General features: G+C 40.3%; 1 protein-coding gene across 31 annotated transcripts in view; it reads left to right on the top strand.

The window, feature by feature from the left end:
• Window positions 1-22,304, top strand: part of LOC129621292 (uncharacterized) — a 694,734-nt gene that overhangs the window by 18,197 nt on the left and 654,233 nt on the right. For 30 of the 31 annotated variants that reach the window (XR_008699198.1, XR_008699185.1, XR_008699196.1 and 27 more), the window contains exon 2: window positions 12,662-12,981. The exons of the other annotated variant lie outside the window; for it this stretch is intronic. Coding sequence is in view for 14 of the 30 variants with exons in the window: in XM_055537548.1 (XP_055393523.1) it covers window positions 12,959-12,981 (23 nt within the window). In the remaining 16 variants the exon portion in view is untranslated. The remainder of the gene's footprint in view (window positions 1-12,661; window positions 12,982-22,304) is intronic. 31 annotated transcript variants of the gene reach the window in all.

Here is a 22,304-nt window from a genome sequence, read left to right as displayed (position 1 = left end):
GGTCTCTCCTGAGATTATAGTCAAGATGTGGCCAGGTGCACAGTCCATGAAAGCTTGAATGAAGCTGAAGGAGCTACTTTTAAAGTGGCTGACTCACTTGCATGACAGATTTGCGTAACTTGTCGGAAGGAGGCTTTAGTTCCTCACCATGTGGACCTCTCTGTGGGAATGGTTGAGTGCCCTCACAACATGGCGGCTGGTTTCCCCAGAGCAAGTGACCCAACAGAGAGAGCAACAGGGAAGTCTAAGTGTATTTCATGACTTGCCCTCCTAGGTCATGCTCTATCATTTCTGCCACAATTTATTTATTAAAAGAGAGTCACTTGATCCACACACAAGGAAGGGGAATTAATTCCACCAAAGGAAACAATATCAAAGAATTTGATTTGAAATTCTTTTATTTGAAAACAATCACAGTGACTTTTAAGATGTGTGCAAAATGGGATACTTAAATTGTTCACAACTGTTTCCCTTTGAAGACGATAATGTCTCTGACATCAATCCAGAAAGGCTGTCACCAACATAGAACATGTCAATAAGAAGAATGATGGGCAGTCAGTAAATGATTTTTTTCATGGAAACAGATCAGAAGAGAAACTAACCTTTCTAAAGTTAAATTTGAGGCTTCACTCTTCAAGTTTTAGATGATGGTGAATTTTATTTTCAGCTGAGTAGAAAGAGACAAGTTTGATGTATTTCATTCATAAAGAATGTTTGGGTGTGGGATTTTCATTTATTCCCTGCATTAATATAAGGATCCTAATTTAGATCCTCTTTTCCTCATGACTTTTCTCAAACTTTCTTCTGTAAAAAAATGCCTCTGCTTTTACTATCAACGGTGTGGTCTACTCTTCTCCAGAACTGCTGTGGGGAGACATATATGATTGGAAAAATGAGATGAGGTTGAGTGAGAGAATATCCTGCTTTGTTTCCTCTGTGATTTGAATCTTCTTTTACTTAAAAGAAATGACCCCCGCCCCTGAAGTGTCAAATCTGGTTTTTATCAAAGACTAATTTTGAACTTTGGGAACATGAGAGTTTTCCTCCAGCTATTTGGAATCTCTTTTCTCAGCTTTAAAGAGAGATCTGATAGCACTTCGGATGCTTTAACATCCTTGGCAAAAATAATTAGCACATTTTAAAACCAAGCAGAAGATAGTGATTATTATAGAGAATATTTTATGGGTGGTGAATTAGTCATGGCAATAGATTTCTGGATGGGAGGATTTCTGGATGGTTGGACGAGATAAATAAATCAGTGTGTATGAAAGCAGTGTGTAAATGTAAAGGGCTATTAATCAGCATTCCAAAATGCCTCAAAATCTAAAAAAGATTTCCCAGTAAAACAGCCCTCTTCAACACAACTTGAATAAAGAGATGTTAGTGTTACTCACTCAGTCCTGTCTGACTCTTTGTGACCCCATGAACTATAGCCTGCCAGGCTCCCCAGTTCATAGGATTCTCCAGGCAAGAACACTGGAGTGGGTTACCATTCCCTTTTCCAGGGGATCTTCCCGACCCAGGAATCGAACCTGCATCTCCCACATTGCAGGCAGACTCTTTAATGTCTGAGCTGCTAGGGAAGTCTAAAGCAGTGCTTTTTTCCAAATGGGAAGGGGAGATGTTTATCCTACATGTAACTTGGAGCCCATATGGGGCTTGTTTTCATTCCAGGGGAAACCAGAGCTTGGCTGTGTCTGGATAGCACAAATCTGGCAGTTTGACACATCCCTATTGAGCATTAGGGCTGGGAATTGGTAATGGCCCTTCAGTTAATCCAGGCTGGTGGTACATTTTTCATCCTGGTGTTTCTAATGACTCTTGGGGTTTTCATGCCCAGGCCCTGTTCCGGCTTATCAGTGGCTTCCCTGGGGTAGGAAAGATGCTCTTTTGATGTTGTCTGTGGATCTTCACATTGTCCCCATTAGCTGATAAGCTGGTCTACAGTGATGCTGTATGTGCATAATCATAATGAAAAGTCAGTCTTACTACCTTAGGGAAGCATCCTAGGAGAACAAGCATTAACTTCATCATGGAAAAATCCTATGCCAACACAAATCTACTCATGGGGATAGAGAAGTGCAAGATCTCTGCTGTATATTACCTGGGCATCTGAGTAATTATTCTGCATATCACACATGCCCTTAGAAATATTTACTCTCAGACATGTTCCCCAGGCACTTGCAGGACGGGATCTGTGGGCTCAAATAAATGAGGATATTGCCGTGGGTAGTGATGAACTAAATTCAAGGTTGGCATTAGATTTTCAGTAGATGCATAATTAGACTAATCAAGACAGAGATTGAAGGGGCTTAGCCAGAACTTGAAAGAACAGCTGTTCAGTGATAAAACAGAATTTAGGCAGTTTTTTTTTTTTTTCCTGACATAAAGGAATCTGTGGTTTACTTTTTTTTTTCCCCCTTAAAGCAAAGCACCTGTGAACTGGAATGAGGGAGAATTTCAGTTTTTATGTTTATGATAATGCTTGCCACTCTGATCCGCAGCCTGAGCTGAAGTCTTTTTCCTCTTGCTATCCTCTGCCTCCCTCTCCCTTTTAATCTCTGCTCAGTGCTTGTAGATTTGCATGTATGAATAGTAACACCTACTGACGGGCAGGGCTCAGGAGATGCAATTTGGTTGCTAGCTTTTCCTACTGCAGAGCCCTGTCAGCATAACGCATTGGTTTGGAGTGTAATCAGTGTCCCTCCTTCTGCCGTGCCTGCTCCTCCTCGGCTCTGAGTTTCCTCCTCTAACTCCCTTCTCTGGCACTGGCCTTGCAGCAGATTGCTTGGAGAGGTTTGATTTCACCCTCTGTAGATACCAGAGGCATCAGTTGCAGGGCCAGTCATATGTTCTCCAGGGAAATAGCTCATACTGTCATTTTTAATCGAGTAATTTCTTGCCTGTTTTGTCATTTATCATATCCTTTGTTTGAAATATTAGAGTGCTCCAGCTAAAAATTACAGGCCTCCATTCTGGTACCCTTTGAACACTAGCTTCATATTAGAAGAGAGATGATACGAACTTCTAATCAAAATTCACTGCGTGAGGTTCTGTCTTTTCAATAGGGGACATTTAAAAAGCCTGGGAGAGGAGGAAAGCAGTAAACATCACCCTGATGGGAAAGTCCATGATAATAGTGAAGGAGCCCACAGAAGAAATCTTTTTTTTTTCTTTGAAAAAGCAGCCCGCTTTTTCAGTGCAAGACCCCCTGTAGACTTTGATGACTGAAGAGTCTGACATCCTGTTAGCTTTCAGTGGGGGAAGGGTGTTTAAGCAGTTTCCAGTTACTGATAATGAGGCTAATGGCAGCATCTTTCTGAGAAGGCGGAAACCCTTACAGATCGACATCCCAAACGCCTCTCCCTCTTAATACTCCCCTTCCAACCCATCTGCCACCAGCTGGGATCACATAACAGGATGATTTGTCAGGAGGGTCTATGCAGTCTCAGGGCAAGCTTCCTTCGAATTTACAGTACTTTTCCACCTTCTGACACAGGGACATGAGTTAGGCCATGAAAACTCTGCATGAGACTGGGGAAATGGTATCAATATTACTCCTTTCCGTGGTTTTTCATCTTTTACTCACTTATTTTGCTTGTCACATCATGTCTACAAAATAGTTACAGGAGCATTGTTTGAAGTTGCAACAATCACAGGATAATTCACACAAAGTACCTTTTTCCCCCTCCCCAGATATTCAAGGCTATGTTTGTATATTTTTAAACCTGTCCATAATTATTTCAGATGAATGGCTGTGTCTCCTTAGTGGCCCCTCCCTCCTGCCTTTGGCTGGTTCAGAGCCTGTGAGAACCTCTTTAAGGATATAAAAGTGTCCCGTGAATGCTTTCAGCTGTGAAACCTTTGGCACAGGCTTCAGGTCCCTTTCTTGTATGAACACCACAAGCTTCATATTCCTATAAAATAGGTCTTGGACTTAAAAAAGGCTAGTTTTTCAATCTATTGATTGCCCCAGGTCAAGCCAGCTAATTCCTGAGCACTACCTCTGACAGTATTGAACAGGCAGATCCTTCTAGATCAAATAACTCACATCGCTAAAATAATATTAAGGTTTGTTGTGGCACAAGCCAAATAGTGGAGAAAATCCATCATTATCACCTGATGCCTCTGCCCTTTAATTTATATCATTATAAAAAGATAGAGAAAGGAGCAAAGAAAAGTACAGGGAAATGTAATCAGTGTGATCTACAGTGTTCTTAATAAAAATGCCCTTCCTTTATGAGCACCTGAATGGGCATATAAATATAAGCAGCGATGGGAATTTTAATCAAAGCTTTACAGCTTTTGCTTTTTCAAGACTTTGACTTCCTGACCAAGTTAACTTCCAGCCTGAGAGTTTCTGGTTCTCCTTACCCATCTTGAGAAGAACTTTTTTCTATTTTTGTCTTGGCCCTTAACCAATGTAAGTTGGTCTCCTTTTGTGTTCCTCCGAAAATGATTTCTCTTATAAAAAGGACTGTGGTGAACATTTCTTAAAAACTTTTGGGAATTAGAAAATGAAAGCAACAGATTGAACATCATCTCACTTACAGATAGAAGAGCAGGGCCAGCTGCCTCATGGGATGCTGTAGGGCATCTGTGAGCCTTGGGCTGCAGACACAGCATGTTTTTCCAGATCTGTTGGCTGTGCTGGGTCATCCTCAGACTTTCTCCTTTTCATACACTCAGAATTTAACCAGATGGCATCTCTGCCACAGTTATAACCTTGGTCAATAAAAGGAGTTGGGAGATGTGAATCTGAAAATGGGGCAGAGTGTCAGAAGACCAAAGTGTGATGTTGCTCCTTTAGAGTTCTGACGGGCTATGAGTAAATGAAGAAGGAAACAAACAAGAAACTTCCACAGAAAAGAAAACATGTAGGGAAATGTAGAAGTTTACATAGTAACTGAGAATAGGACTAAGTGCTTTATAAAGGTGTCCAAGAAATAGTTATGGTAAAAAAAAAAAATAAAACTACACATATAGAAAGGCATGAAAAAAGTAAGCGGAGAAAGGAAACCAGAAATTAGCCATGCAAGATAGAGGCAAGTAGTTAGGGGTTAATTTTCTCATGAATTGGCTTTCTCATCTTTCCTTCCTAATATAATGGGGATCTCAATTTGAGAAATTGAGTTGTGTTTATCCCTGGACTTATTTGTTCTTTCTGAGCAGGAAGCTGGATGACACCGCCGCTACTCAAGGACTCAATTTGCTCTCTGACTTAAGAAACTATCTTAGAGTAAGGTGTCACAATAGCACACACAACTTTTATCATGTTATACCTTAAAAAGAGTGGAGTATACCCTACAAGCAGCCAGGAACATTTTCTACTTCTGATAGGCAGAATGATTGGAATATGTAGGCATCTGCATCTTGACTTTCTTCCTAAATTAGTGATTCTCAAAATTAAATCTGCTAAGAATTCTGATTGCAGAACTGAATACACGATATCATAAACAGTGTACTTTGTAGGTGATTGTAAAGGTAATTTTATTTGAATATATAATTAGATATAATTTTTACAATATAGTTACTTACATTATATATGATTTTTTCTATGTATTTTTTATTTAAAAATTATTTATTTTAATCGGATGCTAATTACTTTACAATATTGTGATGGTTTTTTCCATACATCAACATCAGTTGGCCACAGGTATATATGTGTTCCTCCCATCCTAAACCCCCCTCCCACCTCCCTCCCCACTCTCTGGGTTGTCCGAGAGCACTGGCTTTGAGTGCCCTGATTCATGCACTGAACTTGAACTGGCCATCTATTTTACATATGGTAATATACATGTTTCAATGCCATTCTCTCAGATCATCCCACCCTTGCCTTCTCCAACTGAGTCCAAGGTCTCTTCTTTACATCTGTGTCTCCTTTGGTGCTTTGCATGTAGGATAGTTGGTACCGTCTAAATTCCATATATATGTGTTAATATACAGTACTTGTCTTTCTGTTTCTGACTTACTTTATTATGTATAATAGGTTCCAGGTTCAGCCACCTCCTTAGAACTGACTCAAATGCATTCCTTTCTACTGCTCAGTGATATTCATTGTGTATATGTACCACAACTTCCTTATCCATTCATGTGCTGATGGATATCTAGGTTGCTTCCACATCCTGGCTGTTGACAGTGCTGCTGTGAACATTGGGGCACATGTGTCTCTTTCAGTTCTGGTTTCCTTGGGTGTACGTCCAGGAGTGGGATTGTAGGGTCATGTAGTAGTTCTATTTTTAGTTTTTTAAGGAATGTCCATACTGTTCTCCATAGTTCTGTACCAGTTTGCATCCCCACCAACAGTGTAAGAGGGTTGCCTTTGCTCCACACCCTCTCCAGCACTTACTGTTTGTAGACTTTTTGATGATGGCCTTCTGATCAGCATGAGATGATACTTCATTGTGGTTTTGATTTGCATTTCTCTAATAATGAGTGATGCCGAGCATCTTTTCATGTGTTTATTAGCCATATGTATGTCTTCTTTGGAGAAATGTTTGTTTAGGTCTTTTGCCCACTTTTTGATTGGGTTCTTCATTTTTCTGGTATTGAGCTGCGTGAGCTGTTGTATATTTTAGAGATTAATTCTTTGTCAGTTGTTTTGTTTGCTATTATTTTCTCCCATTTTGAGGGCTCTCTTTTCACCTTGCTTATAGTTTCCTTTGTCATGCAAAAGCTTTTAAGTTTAATTAGGTCCCATTTTGTTTTTATTTCCGTTACTCTGGGAAGTCGTCATAGAGGATCTTGCTGTGATTTATGTCATTGAGTGTTCTGCCTATGTTTTCCTCTAAGAGTTTTGTAGTTTCTGGTCTTATGTTTATATTTTTAATCCATTTTGAGTTTATTTTTGTGTATGGTGTTAGAAAGTGTTCTAGTTTCATTCTTTTACACGTGGTTGGCCAGTTTTCCCAGCACCACTTGTTGAAGAGACTGTCTTTTTCCCATTGTGTATTTTTGCCACATATATGTGATTTTTAAAGGTAATTTTATTTTACTTTGCTATAATTCTTGATTTTATTTATATTTTCTTATTGAAGAATAGTTAATTTACAATATTGTGTTAGTTTCTGATGTACAACAAAGTGATTCATTTATATATACATGTTTATATTTTGTTCAGTCACTCAGTCAGGTGTGTGTTTGTGTGTGTGTGTGTGTGTGTGTGTATATATATGTGTGTGTGTTTGTGTGTATATATATATATATTCTATTTCATTATGGTTTATTACAGAATATTGAATGTAATTCCCTGTACTATACAGTTGGTCCTTGTTAATTATCTATTTTGTGTACAATAGTTTGTGTCTGCTAATCCCAAGCTCCTAACTTATCCCTCTCCCCCCTTTATCTCTTTGGTAACTATAAGTTTGTTTTCTGTGCTTCTGAATCTGTTTTATAAATACATTCATTTATATAATATTTTAGATTCCATATACAAATGACATCATACAGTATTTGTCTTTCTCTTTCTGACTTCAGTCCATATGATAATCTCTAGGTTCATATTTGTTGCTGCAAATGGCAACAATTCATTCTTTTTTTATGACTGTATACTCCATAATTTTAGAATGTAAGTGTCTATAAAATGTGATTCCACAGTAGATCTTTGCATGCTCCAGGAGATTGTTTGCAAAAGATGTCCTGGGGACAGTGAGGTTGGTGGTGGACAAGAAGAGTGGTGTTGATGATAGCATGTTGCTAGTCACACAGCTCACTGGTGCTCAGCCTAGCCCTATAGCACTGAAGGCAACAGAAGGAAGGGAAATGACGCCTCTGGAAGCCCAGAATGGATGTGAAGACTAAGCCTTGGGTTATATCTGCTCATCTCTGCCAACAGAGAGGAAGCAGATGAGGGTGTCATGACTGGGTGGCATTGGAGCTTTGACTGCATTCTTGGCAACACTAAGAGGCAGCGTCATAGTGATCCATGAGAGGAGAGGGGGGAATTGGTGATTGTTACATAGTAGGTGTGGGATCTCTTTGAGGGGATTTCCTAGGTTAGAGGCTATTTACCCAAGTGGTTAAGAGTTCCAATTCTAGAGACAGGCTATTTATATCCCAGCTCTGCCATTTAATAATTCTGAATTCTTGGGCAAGATAGCTACTGATCTGCTCTCAACTTCCTGTGTGTAAAGTGAATAATAATTTCACCTTCTTTGCAAGGTGGTAGTAAAGATTAAAGATAATATACTTAGAGAGCCTGCCACATATGGCAGTTATTACTATTCTTTCTCTTGTTTAGGGCACCTTTCCTAAGGAGACATGTTATGATTTTGAAGTGTTCCTCTCTCCACTTATAATTTATTGTGTATGTACTCTGAGTCGAGCACTAGGCTGGGCTCTGGGGAGGTGGGAAGGCAGTGAGCTGGAAAGTAAGTATGGCTGAAGAAAAGCTATTTCATGGAAGATGTGGTATCAGAATACTTGAATTGGATTAGGTTGTGACTGTGATTTGGGATAAAAAATTGCCACTATAAAATTGGACCTTTGTGTTCAAGTGAATATTACACTTGAGCAAGATTCAGCGACATTAAACCTTCTGTCATAAAGACAGAGGTAATGGCTTTTTGTGGGCAGAGTAGTAGAAATGCTTCGATTGTTAAGTATTTATATAACCCTTTATATTTGCAATGTATGCACTTTATCATTTCCCAGAAGTTAGTGTCTAGAAATATTTCCTATTGGGGAGAGAAGGTTCCTTATACGTTCTGGCTATACCTAACACTTTGGGAGTTTTTGGCAAATATTAAAGGACCCCCAAGAAGGCTATTATTAAGGAAGGGAGGCAGAGCTAGCTTGAAAGTAAGTTGAGGAGAGCTGACATCTCTCCTTGCTTCTTTGATCCTCTTGCCCCTGATCCAAAGGTGTCCTGGAGAGTACCTCAACCCCTGAAGATGTTTTGGACTCCTCTTGGTCACTGGTTAGAGAACTTGTTCCTGAGACGTGCCTGGCTCAGCTCCATTTCTGTTCTTCCCTGTGTGATGACTTTTCCGGGACTTCCTTCATTGTTGGGCACAGGGTTTGAGACCTTGGAGTTCCCAATAGGGCGCCTGATGTTACACGAATAGGGATAAGAGATTAGGGCTTCTGATGACTTGTAAGGATGAAGAGATTAAGACTAATGAGACTGCTTATTTTTCCCATTTGAGACAACTATTTTTTAAAAATTTTAATTAAAAAAAACTTTTTGTTTTATATTGGAGTATAGCCGATTAACAGGATTGTGACAGTTTCAGGTGGACAGCAAAGGGACTCAGCCATGTGTATACATGTATCCATTCTCCCTCAAACTCCCCTCCCATCCAGGCTGCCACATAACATTGAGCAGAGTGGCCTGTGCTGTACAGTACGACCTTGTTGGTTATCCATTTTAAATATTGCGGAGTGTACATGTTGATCCCAGTCTCTCTCTCTCTCCCCCTCATTCTTCTCCCCTGGCACCCGTAAGTTAGTTCTCTAAGTATGAGACTGCTATTTAATGTAACCACCACTACATTTTCAACTAAGAATAGAGTTGATTATATTCCATTCGTCTTCCATTTGAATCATAATTTCTTCCCAGGAATATGGTTCTGCTGTCTAGGTGTAATTTCTCTCTACTTTTCTGCCACACGTGAATAGTAATTATTACTGTGGGGTCTCTGCTTTCCAGCTCAAGGCCCTGCCGTGTGCCCCAGTTTAGACCTCTCAATAATGTAACCGTGTGCTAGTGTCTACCTCATTTCTAGCAAATGAGGTAAAATAATAACGTCATCTGCAAAAAAGGACGTGCAGGACGATGTGCGATGTAATAAAGATAGAAAGAAAAACTAGTTACCATTGATTGAGTAGCTATGACTTGGAGGCCTAGCGTTAAGGATTTTACATACATTATCCTTGTTTCTCTCTCAAAACAGTACCACCAGGAGTGTGCTACTCCTTTTATTTTTCAGATAAGGAAAGGTGAGGTGTGGAGAGAGTAAATAACTTGTTTAAGTTCACATGGCTGGGAAATGTTGGAGGCAGACCACAAATGACTCCCAGATATGTGTTTTTGACCACTCTGTGAAGTGACCTCTCATAACGTGAAAGTGAAAGTCGCTCAGTCGTGTCTGACTCTTTGTGACCCCATGGCTCCTCTGTCCATGGGATTCTCCATGGCAGAATGCTGGAGTGGGTAGCCTTTCCCTTCTCCAGGGGATCTTCTCAACCCAGGGATCGAACTCAGGTCTCCCACATTGCAGGTGGATTCTTTACCAGTTGAGCCACAGGGAAGCCCTAGAATACTGCAGTGGGTAGCCTATTCCTTCTCCAGGGGATCTTCCTGACCCAGGAATTGAGCCGGGGTCTCCTGCATTGCAGGCAGATTCTTTACCAACTGACCTATGAGGGAAGACCCTCATGACATAATGAGATTTTAAAATAAAATGTGCCAGAGTATATACATCTAAATGTGCCCTTCTAAATCATCATCTTGAAAGGTCACACAATTATTTCACTGAAGCAGCTACTGCTCAGAAAATTTTATTTTTATTGAATAAACTTGCTTTACAATGTTGTGTCAGTTTCTGCTGTACAAGAAAGCAAATTGGCTATATACATTAATATACGATACTTGTTTTTCTCTTTCTGATTTACTTCACCCTGTATGGCAGACTCTAGGTTCATCCACATCACTACAAATGACCCAATTTCATTCCTTTTTATGTCTGAGTAATATTCCACAGTATATATGTACCAAAACTTCTTATCAATTCATCTGTTGACGGACATTTAGGTTGCTTCTGTGTCCACTGCTCAGGACATTTTTGAAACTTCTTTTGAATGTTGACAGATCTAATCTTTTGAGGGTGGATTTGATCTCTGGAAATGTCTATAAGTCACTTGGAGTTCAGTCTGTTGAATAAGGTTGACCATCAAGTTGGATGGCTCTAATTTTTCATCTAAGTAAAGACATGTATGGACTTAATTTCCCTTTTTGATTTATGCATTCCCCAAAGGCAGTTCCAGAAATATTTTGGGCAACAGAAACATGACCTAACATGTACATCTGTTTGGGAGATTTCTTTGAAGGATGTTATTAGGAAGTTCACATAGAATTTTATTTCGTGATACTTACTTACACCTTGCAGAAACACATATACACATGTACAGAATGAGTTGATGAGCATGTTAAGTCATCTTTAAACATTTTTGTGGTTTAAGAGGATTATCTTTTCAAGAGCAATGCATTGTCTCAACTGCCATTTAAGCAGATTATTTGCAAAATGTTCCATCTATCAAGATGTCCTGAATTGCCATGTATTGAATTCCCCTTTGACTCCTTTGTTCACATTACTTATAACTTTTTCACTATGTAAATATAGAAAAATGATCTTGTACATGCTTCTTGCTCTCTTTTCATTTCATATTTATGAGATAGAGAAAAATTCAGAAAGGAAGTACCGAATGAGTGAATGTTAATAGACTCACATATCAACCTATGTAAAAATATATTTCTACGAAAATTGAAGTTACATGCTTTGAAGCACAGTACATTGAGGATAATGAAGCTAAAAGCAAAGTTTGAGTTCTGAAATATATGAAATAAGAACACAATAATCCACAGTAGTGTTAATACAAAAGTCGGAGGTGTAGTATATTGAAGCCCTGAAGAATTTGCAGTTTCAGTAAAAATTTCATGCTATTAATATTAAGGAAGGAGAGGGTGGGATGAATGGAGAGAGTAGTATGGAAACATATACACTCCCATATGTAAAATAGATAGCCAGTGGGAATTTGCTGTATAACTCAGGGAACTCAAATCAGGGCTCTGTGACAACCTAGAGGGGTAGAATGGAGTGGGAGGAGGGAAAGAGATTCAAGAAGGAGGGGACATAGGTATACCTTTGGGTGATCCATGTTGATGTATGGCAGAAACCAACACAATATTGTAATTATTCTTCAATTAAAAATAACTTAAGAAAATTTCAGAAAATACTATGGTTACCATGCAGTGATATCTATTGTTAAATTTTCAGAAATTTTGTGAGCCAGTTGATGTCATGTAAGTAGTCTTGCGATCAGCCATGGTAAGAGCATTTATGCCAGATATTGGCAAATGCCACTGAGTGATTTTTCCTTCTCAGGGACTGAGAATAATTGATAAATATCACTAGAACAATACTAGTTGCATATCTGAGTTTTATTCTTCTTTACCCTCTATTTGAAGAAACTTTAGTTAATTGTAATGCTACTAACATAGGTATAATTCTCAGAATTATGATTCTGAGGGTGCCTTCTATCAGTGACCCTTGGAATCATAATGAAACCTAACAGAAAAGCAAACCGATTACTTTCCAGGATTTCTCTGGTGACACACTGTGTTCTGTGGAATTTTATGTGAGTGCTGTTGTGAGCAAGTCACTGAGAGTACCTGGAATTCTTAGGTTCAGCAGAGATAAAATACCACTTGCTACCTTTAACTCAAGGAAGTTGTAAGAATTCATTAAGATAAATGATAAAAAAAAAACAACAAAACCTGGGTATAAAGTGATGATGCTGAGTTGCATAAACCAGACACCAAGCAGCCTCATGACTTGATCTTTATACCTCACTTGTAGTGTGCCTATGATGCAATAAGAATTGTTGATTTGATACACCAGATCTTCTGCCTTTGACTGAACATTGTCCTCTTCAACAGTATCCCCTTGGGAAGCAGTACACTTATTTGCTGTGAAGAAAGCTGAGCGCCGAAGAATTGATGCTTTTGAACTGTGGTGTTGGAGAAGACTCTTGAGAGTCCCTTGGACTGCAAGATCCAACCAGTCTATTCTAAAGGAGATCAGTCCTGGGTGTTCTTTGGAAGGACTGATGCTAAAGCTGAAACTCCAGTCCTTTGGCCACCTCATGCGAAGAGTTGACTCATTGGAAAAGACCCTAATGCTGGGAGGGATTGGGGGCAGGAGGAGAAGGGGACGACAGAGGATGAGATGGCTGGATGGCAACACCGGCTCGATGGATGTGAGTCTGAGTGAACTCCGGGAGTTGGTGATGGACAGGGAGGCCTGGCGTGCTGCGATTCATGGGGTCGCAAAGAGTTGGACACGACTGAGCGACTGACTGAACTGACACTTATTTGCCCGGGCTTCCTAGGTCTGCTCGTCAGTGCAGGAGACACAAGAGACGTAGGTTTGATCCTTGGATCGGGAAGATCCCCTGGAGTAGGAAATGGCAACCTGCTCCAGGATTCTTGCCTGGATAATTCCATGGACAGAGGAGCCTGGTGGGCTACAGTCCATGGGATCACAGAGAGTCGGATGTGACTGAGCATAACACACTTATTTGAATGATGCTACTGTTGCATCATCAGAATATGTTTGGATCTCATTTTGGATCTAATTTCAGAATCATTTTACAAACCAAACAAGAATACTCAATTATTTTAAAGCCACAGCTCAGCTTATACTCAGAATGGTGTTACCTAACAAGGTTGTGCTTTTATTTATCAGGGTTGACTTTGAGTGACTTGGGAGCAATTTTCAGAAGTTAAACCTGTTCTCAAAAGATGGAAATTTGCCATCACCAAAGGAAATTAAAAAAGGGGGCAGGGAGGTTGGGAAGAAGAGAGGGATCAGACACTCTCATGCATTGTTTAAGAGTTAAAATTTATACTGTCTCTTTGGAAGGCACTTTAGAAACATCAGTTTTAAATAAACTTAACCTTTGACCTAGCAATTATACTTCTTGGAATTTATCTGACAGATACACTCATGAAAGTACAGAAGGAATCTTGTATAGATTATTTACGGCAACAGGAAAAGATTAGAAGAAACATAAATATCCAACAATAGGAGACAGGTTAAGTAATTATGGAACAACCATAAATTACAATACTATTCCATCATTAGTAAGAATGAGGCAGTTTTATGTGCTGGTAAGGAACAGTCTCCAAGATAATATATGGAAAAACTAGTTGCAGAAGTGTATACTACCATCTTTGTTAAAAAAGGATATAATTACATATTGACTTCTTCTAGACTTTAAGCGTCTATATCTATATACCTGTGTTTCTCTCTATTTGTATTATCTCATCTCTGAAAGGATTTGAATAAACAGGTATCACACTAACTCTGGGAAGGGGAACTAGGAAACCAAAGAGAAAGGTTGAGAAGGAGATAATTTTTTATCTTATAATACTTAAATTTTTGAATACATATGTTCAAAACACAAATAGAATAAATGTCAGGCACAAGGTGATTCTCAAGCGTTTCCTTAAAGTTTTAAACACTGGTAGTACCACTGTTTAAATAAATAAATAAAAAGTGAGCTGTGAACAAAGATTTGCCACTTGGAGGGGGCCGAAGATGCATACGTTTCTTGGGTGTATGTGTTCTGATGTGTTTGTTAAAGAAATGTTTCACGACTTTAATCTCATTTTACAGAGGGATTCCACATTGGCAGGAAGGTGCTAAAGACAACAAATTAATGCCTGGACCTTGAGGATTCCATAACGGCAGGGACCGCACATGTTTATTCACACCTAAGCGTAGAATGGTGTCTGAGTCTCAGTCAGAATTATCAAGTCATAAGTAGTATGAACCACCTCTAGCTATTTTAAGTAGGAGAGGATATCAAACAGCTCACAGACTTTTGGGAGGGATGGAGTGCCAGGTTCAGCACAATGGAGCGAAGACAGTGCACCAGCCATTGAAGAGTGCAGAACCACTGCTGGATACTGCTGCATTCAAGATGCCTGGGCTGGGGCTACTGTGGCACCCACATTGGACCCTGGGTGAGGCTGCAGGTGAACATCGCTTGGCTACCAACCTATTGGTCAGAAATCAGTCACACGAACAACAGGAAACTATCACTTATGTTGGGTAGCCATGTGCCTAGCTAGAATTTGATGCTCTGTTACAAGAGGGAGAGGGGAAAATGGATATTGTGAGACAATAGCAGTCGGTCCCACAGAATCCATTGTTGAACAAACATGACTTGGAAAAATGGTGGGTAAGAGTCATCTCCATGTGGGTCTTGATGTGAAGGCATCGGACTTAAGTCTTCTTGAATCTATGCTCTTAAGAATGATTTTTTTTGCTTCAAATGAACAGACATTGAAAAAATAAGAAAACCACTATTTATATATATTTGTTTTTGATTGTTTCCTTGTGGTTTTTGCTAAATCACTAAGCATGGAGCCATGCATAGGCATCTCGGTCTGCTGGCAGTTGGGAAAAGGGAAGTACTATTGTAGCTCTGTCCTATTGGAATGAGTATTTTTAAGTTTGACAGTTGATGAGATTATAGTTTTATCAGATTTGAGTAAATGAGTTTCTTTTTTGCAGGGGAGCACTGGAACCCATCAGAGAGAGCATTCTATGCTACAAGACTATTAGTGTAGTAGAGAGACCCCAATTGTCAAACTCCTTGACTGGGGAAGGTTGCTGTTTTTCATTAACCAGGAACTTCCATTTTCTGCAATATGATAAATAGCCAGGTGATGTTCTGGTTCATGGAAAACTCAAAGTAGCTGTATGAAGGAGTTTTCTCTTCTGAGTATTTGCATTTTCCCCTTTTCTTTTTCCTTGAAGAAAGTCATCACTGGATGATCTCCAGGTTATTAAAAATTGTAACAGTGTTTTTATCGTTTGAGTATGAGAATCTTTTCACCTATGAAAGCCAGTGTAACTTGAAAAATGAGAAGTGGTGAATCCCTGAGGATGCTGGAACTCCAGTAGAGATGTTCTGATGCTGAAGAGTCTAGTTGTAGAAGTAGTCTGTGCCTGGGGATGGGTATGGATATAGCAAGATCAATTTGGAAGCTGCCTTGTATTAGATAGCCTATCTCCAGAAAGAATTAAAAAAATAAAAGTTATAACTTCTTTCAGAGTCAATGGCACACTCATTTTGTTCGGTTTTAAGAAGCTATTAAGCATTGAGGCAAATTTAAAAGAGGGGGTAGTCTCAAAAATTTTAATAAGAGAAGAATTAAGAAATTAAGCCAATGCTTCGTGACATTGTACAGGAGACAGGGATCAAGACCATCCCCATGGAAAAGAAATGCATAAAAGCAAAATGGCTGTCTGGGGAGGCCTTACAAATAGCTGTGAAAAGAAGAGAAGCGAAAAGCAAAGGAGAAAAGGAAAGATATAAACATCTGAATGCAGAGTTCCAAAGAATAGCAAGAAGAGATAAGATTCTTCAGCAATCAATGCAAAGCAATAGAGGAAAACAACAGAATGGGAAAGACTAGAGATCTCTTCAAGAAAATCAGAGATACCAAAGGAACATTTCATGCAAAGATGGGCTCGATAAAGGACAGAAATGGTATGGACCCAACAGAAGCAGAAGATATTAAGAAGAGATGGCAAGAATACACAGAAGAACTGTACAAAAAAGAGCTTCACGACCCAGATAATCATGATGGTGTGATCACTGACCTAGAGCCAGACATCCTGGAATGTGAAGTCAAGTGGGCCTTAGAAAGCATCACTACGAACAAAGCTAGTGGAGGTGATAGAATTCCAGTTGAGCTATTCCAAATCCTAAAAGATGATGCTGTGAGAATGCTGCACTCAATATGCCAGGAAATTTGGAAAACTCAGCAGTGGCCACAGGACTGGAAAAGGTCAGTTTTCATTCCAATCCCAAAGAAAGGCAATGCCAAAGAATGCTCAAACTACTGCACAATTGCACTCATCTCACACGCTAGTATAGTAATGCTCAAAATTCTCCAAGCCAGGCTTCAGCAATATGTGAACCGTGAACTTCCAGATGTTCAAGCTGGTTTTAGAAAAGGCAGAGGAACCAGAGATCAAATTGCCAACATCTTCTGGATCATGGAAAAAGCAAGAGAGTTCCAGAAAAACATCTATTTCTGCTTTATTGACTATGCCAAAGCCTTTAACTGTGTGGATCACAATAAACTGTGGAAAATTCTGAAAGAGATGGGAATACCAGACCACCTGATCTGCCTCTTGAGAAACTTGTATGCAGGTCAGGAAGCAATAGTTAGAACTGGACATGGAACAACAGACTGGTTCCAAATGGGAAAAGGAGTACGTCAAGGCTGTATATTGTCACCCTGTTTATTTAACTTCTATGCAGAGTACATCATGAGAAACGCTGGACTGGAAGAAACACAAGCTGGAATCAAGATTGCCGGGAGAAATATCAATAACCTCAGATATGCAGATGATACCACCCTTATGGCAGAAAGTGAAGAGGACCTAAAAAGCCTCTTGATGAAAGTGAAATGGAGAGTGAAAAATTTGGCTTAAAGCTCAACATTCAGAAAACGAAGATCATGGCATCCAGTCCCATCACTTCATGGGAAATAGATGGGGAAACAGTGGAAACAGTGTCAGACTTTGTTTTTCTGGGCTCAAAAATCACTGCAGATGGTGACTGCAGCTATGAAATTAAAAGACGCCTATTCCTTGGAAGGAAAGTTATGACCAACCTAGACAGCATGTTCAAAAGCAGAGACATCACTTTGCCAACAAAGGTTCGTCTAGTCAAGGCTATGGTTTTTCCTGTGGTCATGTATGGATGTGAGAGTTGGACTGTGAAGAAGGCTGAGCACCGAAGAATTGATGCTTTTGACCTGCGGTGTTGGAGAAGGCTCTTGAGAGTCCCTTGGACTGCAAGGAGATCCAACCAGTCCATTCTGAAGGAGATCAGCCCTGCGTGTTCTTTGGAAGGACTGATGCTAAAGCTGAAACTCCAGTACTTTGGCGACCTCATGTGAAGAGTTGACTGATTGGAAAAGACTCTGATGCTGGGAGGGATTGGGGGCAGGAGGAGAAGGGGATGACGGAGGATGAGATGGATGGATGGCATCATGGACTCGATGGACGTGAGTCTGAGTGAACTCTGGGAGTTTGTGATGGACAGGGAGGCCTGGTGTGCTGTGATTCATGGGGTCGCAAAGAGTCGGACACAACTGAGCGACTGATCTGATCTAATACTTTAATGTGCCAGCACTTTAAGAGATCTCCAGATGTTTACACTGAGAGCTCAACTGTAAATCATACTCTTTAGCTTGCAAAAATATATTAAATAGGTTAAACAAAATGGTCTGTACTTGGGAAAAGTGTCTTTGATCATTTCTAGTGAGCTCTGAGATTTGAAAGTGTTCATATACTGTTTTAAATGTTTGCCTCCCAAAGGGTCTTATCTGACTCATGCTTGTTTTCTTTCTTATTTTTTCCCAAAGTGCTAGGAAGAATTCTGGTTCTCAATAGTGACTGTTTAAGGAACAACTCTTGCCACTGGGTTTTCCTTCTTTTGTTAGTTTGTCTCCTTCCTTTCCTTCTTTTTTTTTAAAATTGGGAATGCAGTTTTTTGTGTCCTTTCTCTGAGAAGACTGATTTCTTGGCATTTCTACTGTTTATTCCCTGAGACTATGGGTGCTCAAGAAATTTTCTTCAGCATCTTGTCATCCAGTCTCCTCCTATGGGTGTCACTGTAGGGTAATTGTGTTACCTGATTTGGGTAAATGAATTTTTCTGTTTTTGGGGGAAGGCATTGCAATTACTTGTTCAACCTCCTTGTCCGTATCTTCCTTTGTGTAGTAGAGAATTGTGATTAAGACAAGGAAATTCATATTGTAGTTGAACTTTTCTCTTGGCAAAGGTGACCTTGTAAGGTCTCTACAATTAACTAGAACCAAGATACAAGGGTGGCTATAAATGACCAAGCTGAAGGTTAATTTAAATATACTGGCAGCTAAAAATGGAACAGTTTGTCTTTTAGCTGAGCTAAGGCATTTTATGATTCATCAGTCATTTCAGTTCAGTCGCTCAGTTGTGTCCGACTCTTTGTGACCCCATGAATTGCAGCACGCCAGGCCTCCCTGTCTATCACCAACTCCTGGAGTTCACTCAAACTCATGTCCATTGAGTCAGTGATGCCATCCAGCCATCTCATCCTCTGTCATCCCCTTCTCCTCCTGCCCCCAATCCCTCCCAGCATCAGGGTCTTTTCCAATCAGTCAACTCTTCGCATGAGGTGGCCAAAGTATTGGAGTTTCAGCTTTAGCATCAGTCCTTCCAAAGAACACCCAGGGCTGATCTCCTTCAGAATGGACTGGTTGGATCTCCTTGCAGTCCAAGGGACTCTCAAGAGTCTTCTCCAACACCACAGTTCAAAAGCATCAATTCTTCAGCGCTCAGCTTTCTTCACAGTCCAACTCTCACATCCATACATAACTACAGGAAAAACCATAGCCTTGACTAGAAGGACCTTTGTTGGCAAAGTAATGTCTCTGCTTTTGAACATGCTATCTAGGTTGGTCATAACTTTCCTTCCAAGGAGTAAGCGTCTTTTAATTTCCTGGCTGCAGTCACCATCTGCAGTGATTTTGGAGCCCCAAAAAACAAAGTCTGACACTGTTTCCACTGTTTCCCCATCTATTTCCCATGAAGTGATGGGACCGGATGCCATGATCTTTGTTTTCTGAATGTTGAGCTTTAAGCCAACTTTTTCACTCTCCTCTTGCACTTTCATCAAGATGGTTGTAAAAATAAAGAGGTGCAACAGATACCAACTGCAAACCCATTCTTCCCTGTGTGTCTAAAGCTTGCCTGGTGTTACTGTGGGTGAGCTTGTCTGGAAGCTCATTCAGAGTATGTCCATATGCACATGTCCCTTCCCAGCTTTTTCCTTTCTGTAAATAACCCTACTAACACCTAGCTCACTCAGTGTTAAGATCTCTGGGTCACTGTGGATCTTCTGTTTGTCCAGTAATTGTGGTCACTTGCCAAGTCTTGTCCATTCCTCTGTTTCAAATCTGTCTCATCTTGGCAGAGGGCTGTGCCTTCCTGTCAGAGTCACCGCCACACCCCCAGTTCAGGGGCCCATGGATTGTTGCAATAACCTTCTGCTTCATCTTCTTGCTTTGGTCACTATTGCTTCAGTCCATCCTGTGTTTAACATTATTAATAGGCTCAGTCCTTGCAATACATTGTTTTTTTTTTTTTTTTTTTTTTTTTATAAAATTCTATGATTCCTGTTCCTCATAGGAAAAGCTCCAAACTGCTTGATCTAGCTTTTAAGATTTGGTTTTTACTTTACTCTTTTTACTCCCCTACATAAATACAGTTTCTAGGAAGATGATTACTTTCTTCTTCTTTCCCTTCTGCTTACATCACCTCACCTTCATCTTATGCTGTTTTCAAATCCTATCTGTTTCTCAAGGGCGCAACTCAAGCCTCATCTCTTGGTGAAGTCCTCCTTGTGCATTTCTTCCCAGGCCGACCGGGTCCTTCTCTGAGCTCAGAGACTCTGGAGAAAGTTGGAGCTGGTGGGCCTTAGCAGCTATGAGTCCATTGGTTCTTTCTGCTGGTCATGTAATTTATACTCTTACTCCTGTCTCCTCCACTAGACTTGGGGCCATGTCATGATTTTCCATGCCTGGCACACTGCCTGGCACATGGTGCTTGGCACAAGGATGCAGTGAAAAGAGACTGGGGCCCAGGCCACTAGCGGCAGTCCTGGGCCAGGCCTTCAGGATTTTTCTGGTCTGTATTGTTCTCTGTATAGCTCTTGTATGCAGAACTGGGTGGATTTTTCTCTTGTATGGTTCTTTAATAATTCAGAAGCTTAACTCTTCAATGATCTTAGAAATATCTCTTCAACACCACTTCCTCTCTGTCACCACTCTTCAGGGATAAGATCATCTTTTTCTTTTCACTTGTATCCCTCCAAACCCTAAGTCCTGACAGACCAACTGTTGTGAGCTCAATTGGTGGACATTTCTTGAAGGTATCTGTCTGTGAGACCACAAGCTTTTGAGGAGTGATAGAGGAGAGAACAAACCTTTTCTGACTATGGACCACAGCTGACTGTGGAAATAGGTTTTTTATTCTAGTTCCTATTTCTGGTACACTTTTAGCTCAAATTTCCGGTTAACATGGATTTTTGAGTGTTTTCTGATTTACACATTTCTACTGAGCGGGCTGGCACTCTCTTTTCTCCTCCTTGCAAAGAGTTTAGATTTCATCTGCTGTCTGCCTTCTAGATTGGATAAATATCCAAGATGGTAATTAGGCTAGAATCCTCTATGTTCTCACTCTGACAATGGGTTTTTATGGAATGAAAAGTTTCCTAAGATTTTGAAAATGTGTCATGTTTCACCTGGCATGGCTAGGAAGTACATATTTTTATGTATTTTCCTATAGAAAAGCCATTTTTCTCCCTGTTCTGCCAGGAGACAAATCTGTGGGGCTTGAATTTGAAACCTTTAATAGATAATCACTATCATCCCATATTTAGCGCACAACCACAGGTGCCTGGCCCTGCCTGTGCTGCTGTGAATAATGGGCCCCTTACACTTGGACCTAAGGTACACTTAGCCAGTTTACTGGAGGACAACTCCCATCTGTGTGATATTAGAGCACTTTAGCGTGGCCCAAGTTCTGATGTGTTTGACTTGTTAAAAAACACATAACGGTTTTTTACCCTGAGAAGGTGAAGGGGGCAGGATCTGAGTTACTCATGAATTATTTCCAGAATCCATTTCAGAAGAGAACTCCGTTTAGATCTCACACCCTAAATTAAGATTCTAAGACCTGTACATTTCCATTGTCACCTTGGAAGTATCTCCTAAATGCCCCTCCCTCTCCATTCCCACTGCTTTCGCCTTTGAAGACTTCTTACCAAAATGGCTGCCGCCCTGACCCTCTGGTTGTCTTTTTTGATGCTGGCCCCACTCTCCATTTTGTATAGCATCTCCCTGTCACATTGATCTCTCTTAAACACCTCATTCATCACATCAGTGACAGCGGTTTCTTAGAGAATGTCAGAATTTTTAGCCTGCTGAAACACGGATAATGTGGCCACTTTCCCTATCCTCAGAATCAGGGTTTTGTGAATATGGTATGGCTTGCTTCCTTCCCAGCATCTCTTGCAGCCCAGGGAGTTGGGAAGAGACAATAAACCAAGAGGTTGAGTTAATGACCTTTCTCTAAAATCTATTATACTGCTACGCATTGCCTCCATGAGGGAATTTAGAAATCATCTGTCCCCACACCTTTCCATTTCATAAACGAGTGAGCTGAACCCCAGAGCCTGTAGACACTCACCCAAATTCATCCAGCTACTAATGGCAAGATGTCTTGACCCCAATCTATCATTTCTCCTCTTATTACTCTTCGGGGCTCTACAGGCTCTCCATGACCTGATCTTTCCAGCTAATCTTTGGTTCTTACAAGTCTCCAACTCAGCCTGCTGTTCTGATGAAGGCAGATTTTTAACTGTGATGTGAAAGTGAAAATCCTGTGTCTGTGACCATGTTCTTAGCTTTTCTTTTGCCTGCAATAATCCCTCTTCCTTTTAATGGT

The sequence above is a fragment of the Bubalus kerabau genome, chromosome 10, assembly GCF_029407905.1.
Source record: "Bubalus kerabau isolate K-KA32 ecotype Philippines breed swamp buffalo chromosome 10, PCC_UOA_SB_1v2, whole genome shotgun sequence".
NCBI lineage: Eukaryota > Metazoa > Chordata > Mammalia > Artiodactyla > Bovidae > Bubalus > Bubalus kerabau.
This window is presented reverse-complemented; position numbering and strand designations above follow the sequence as displayed.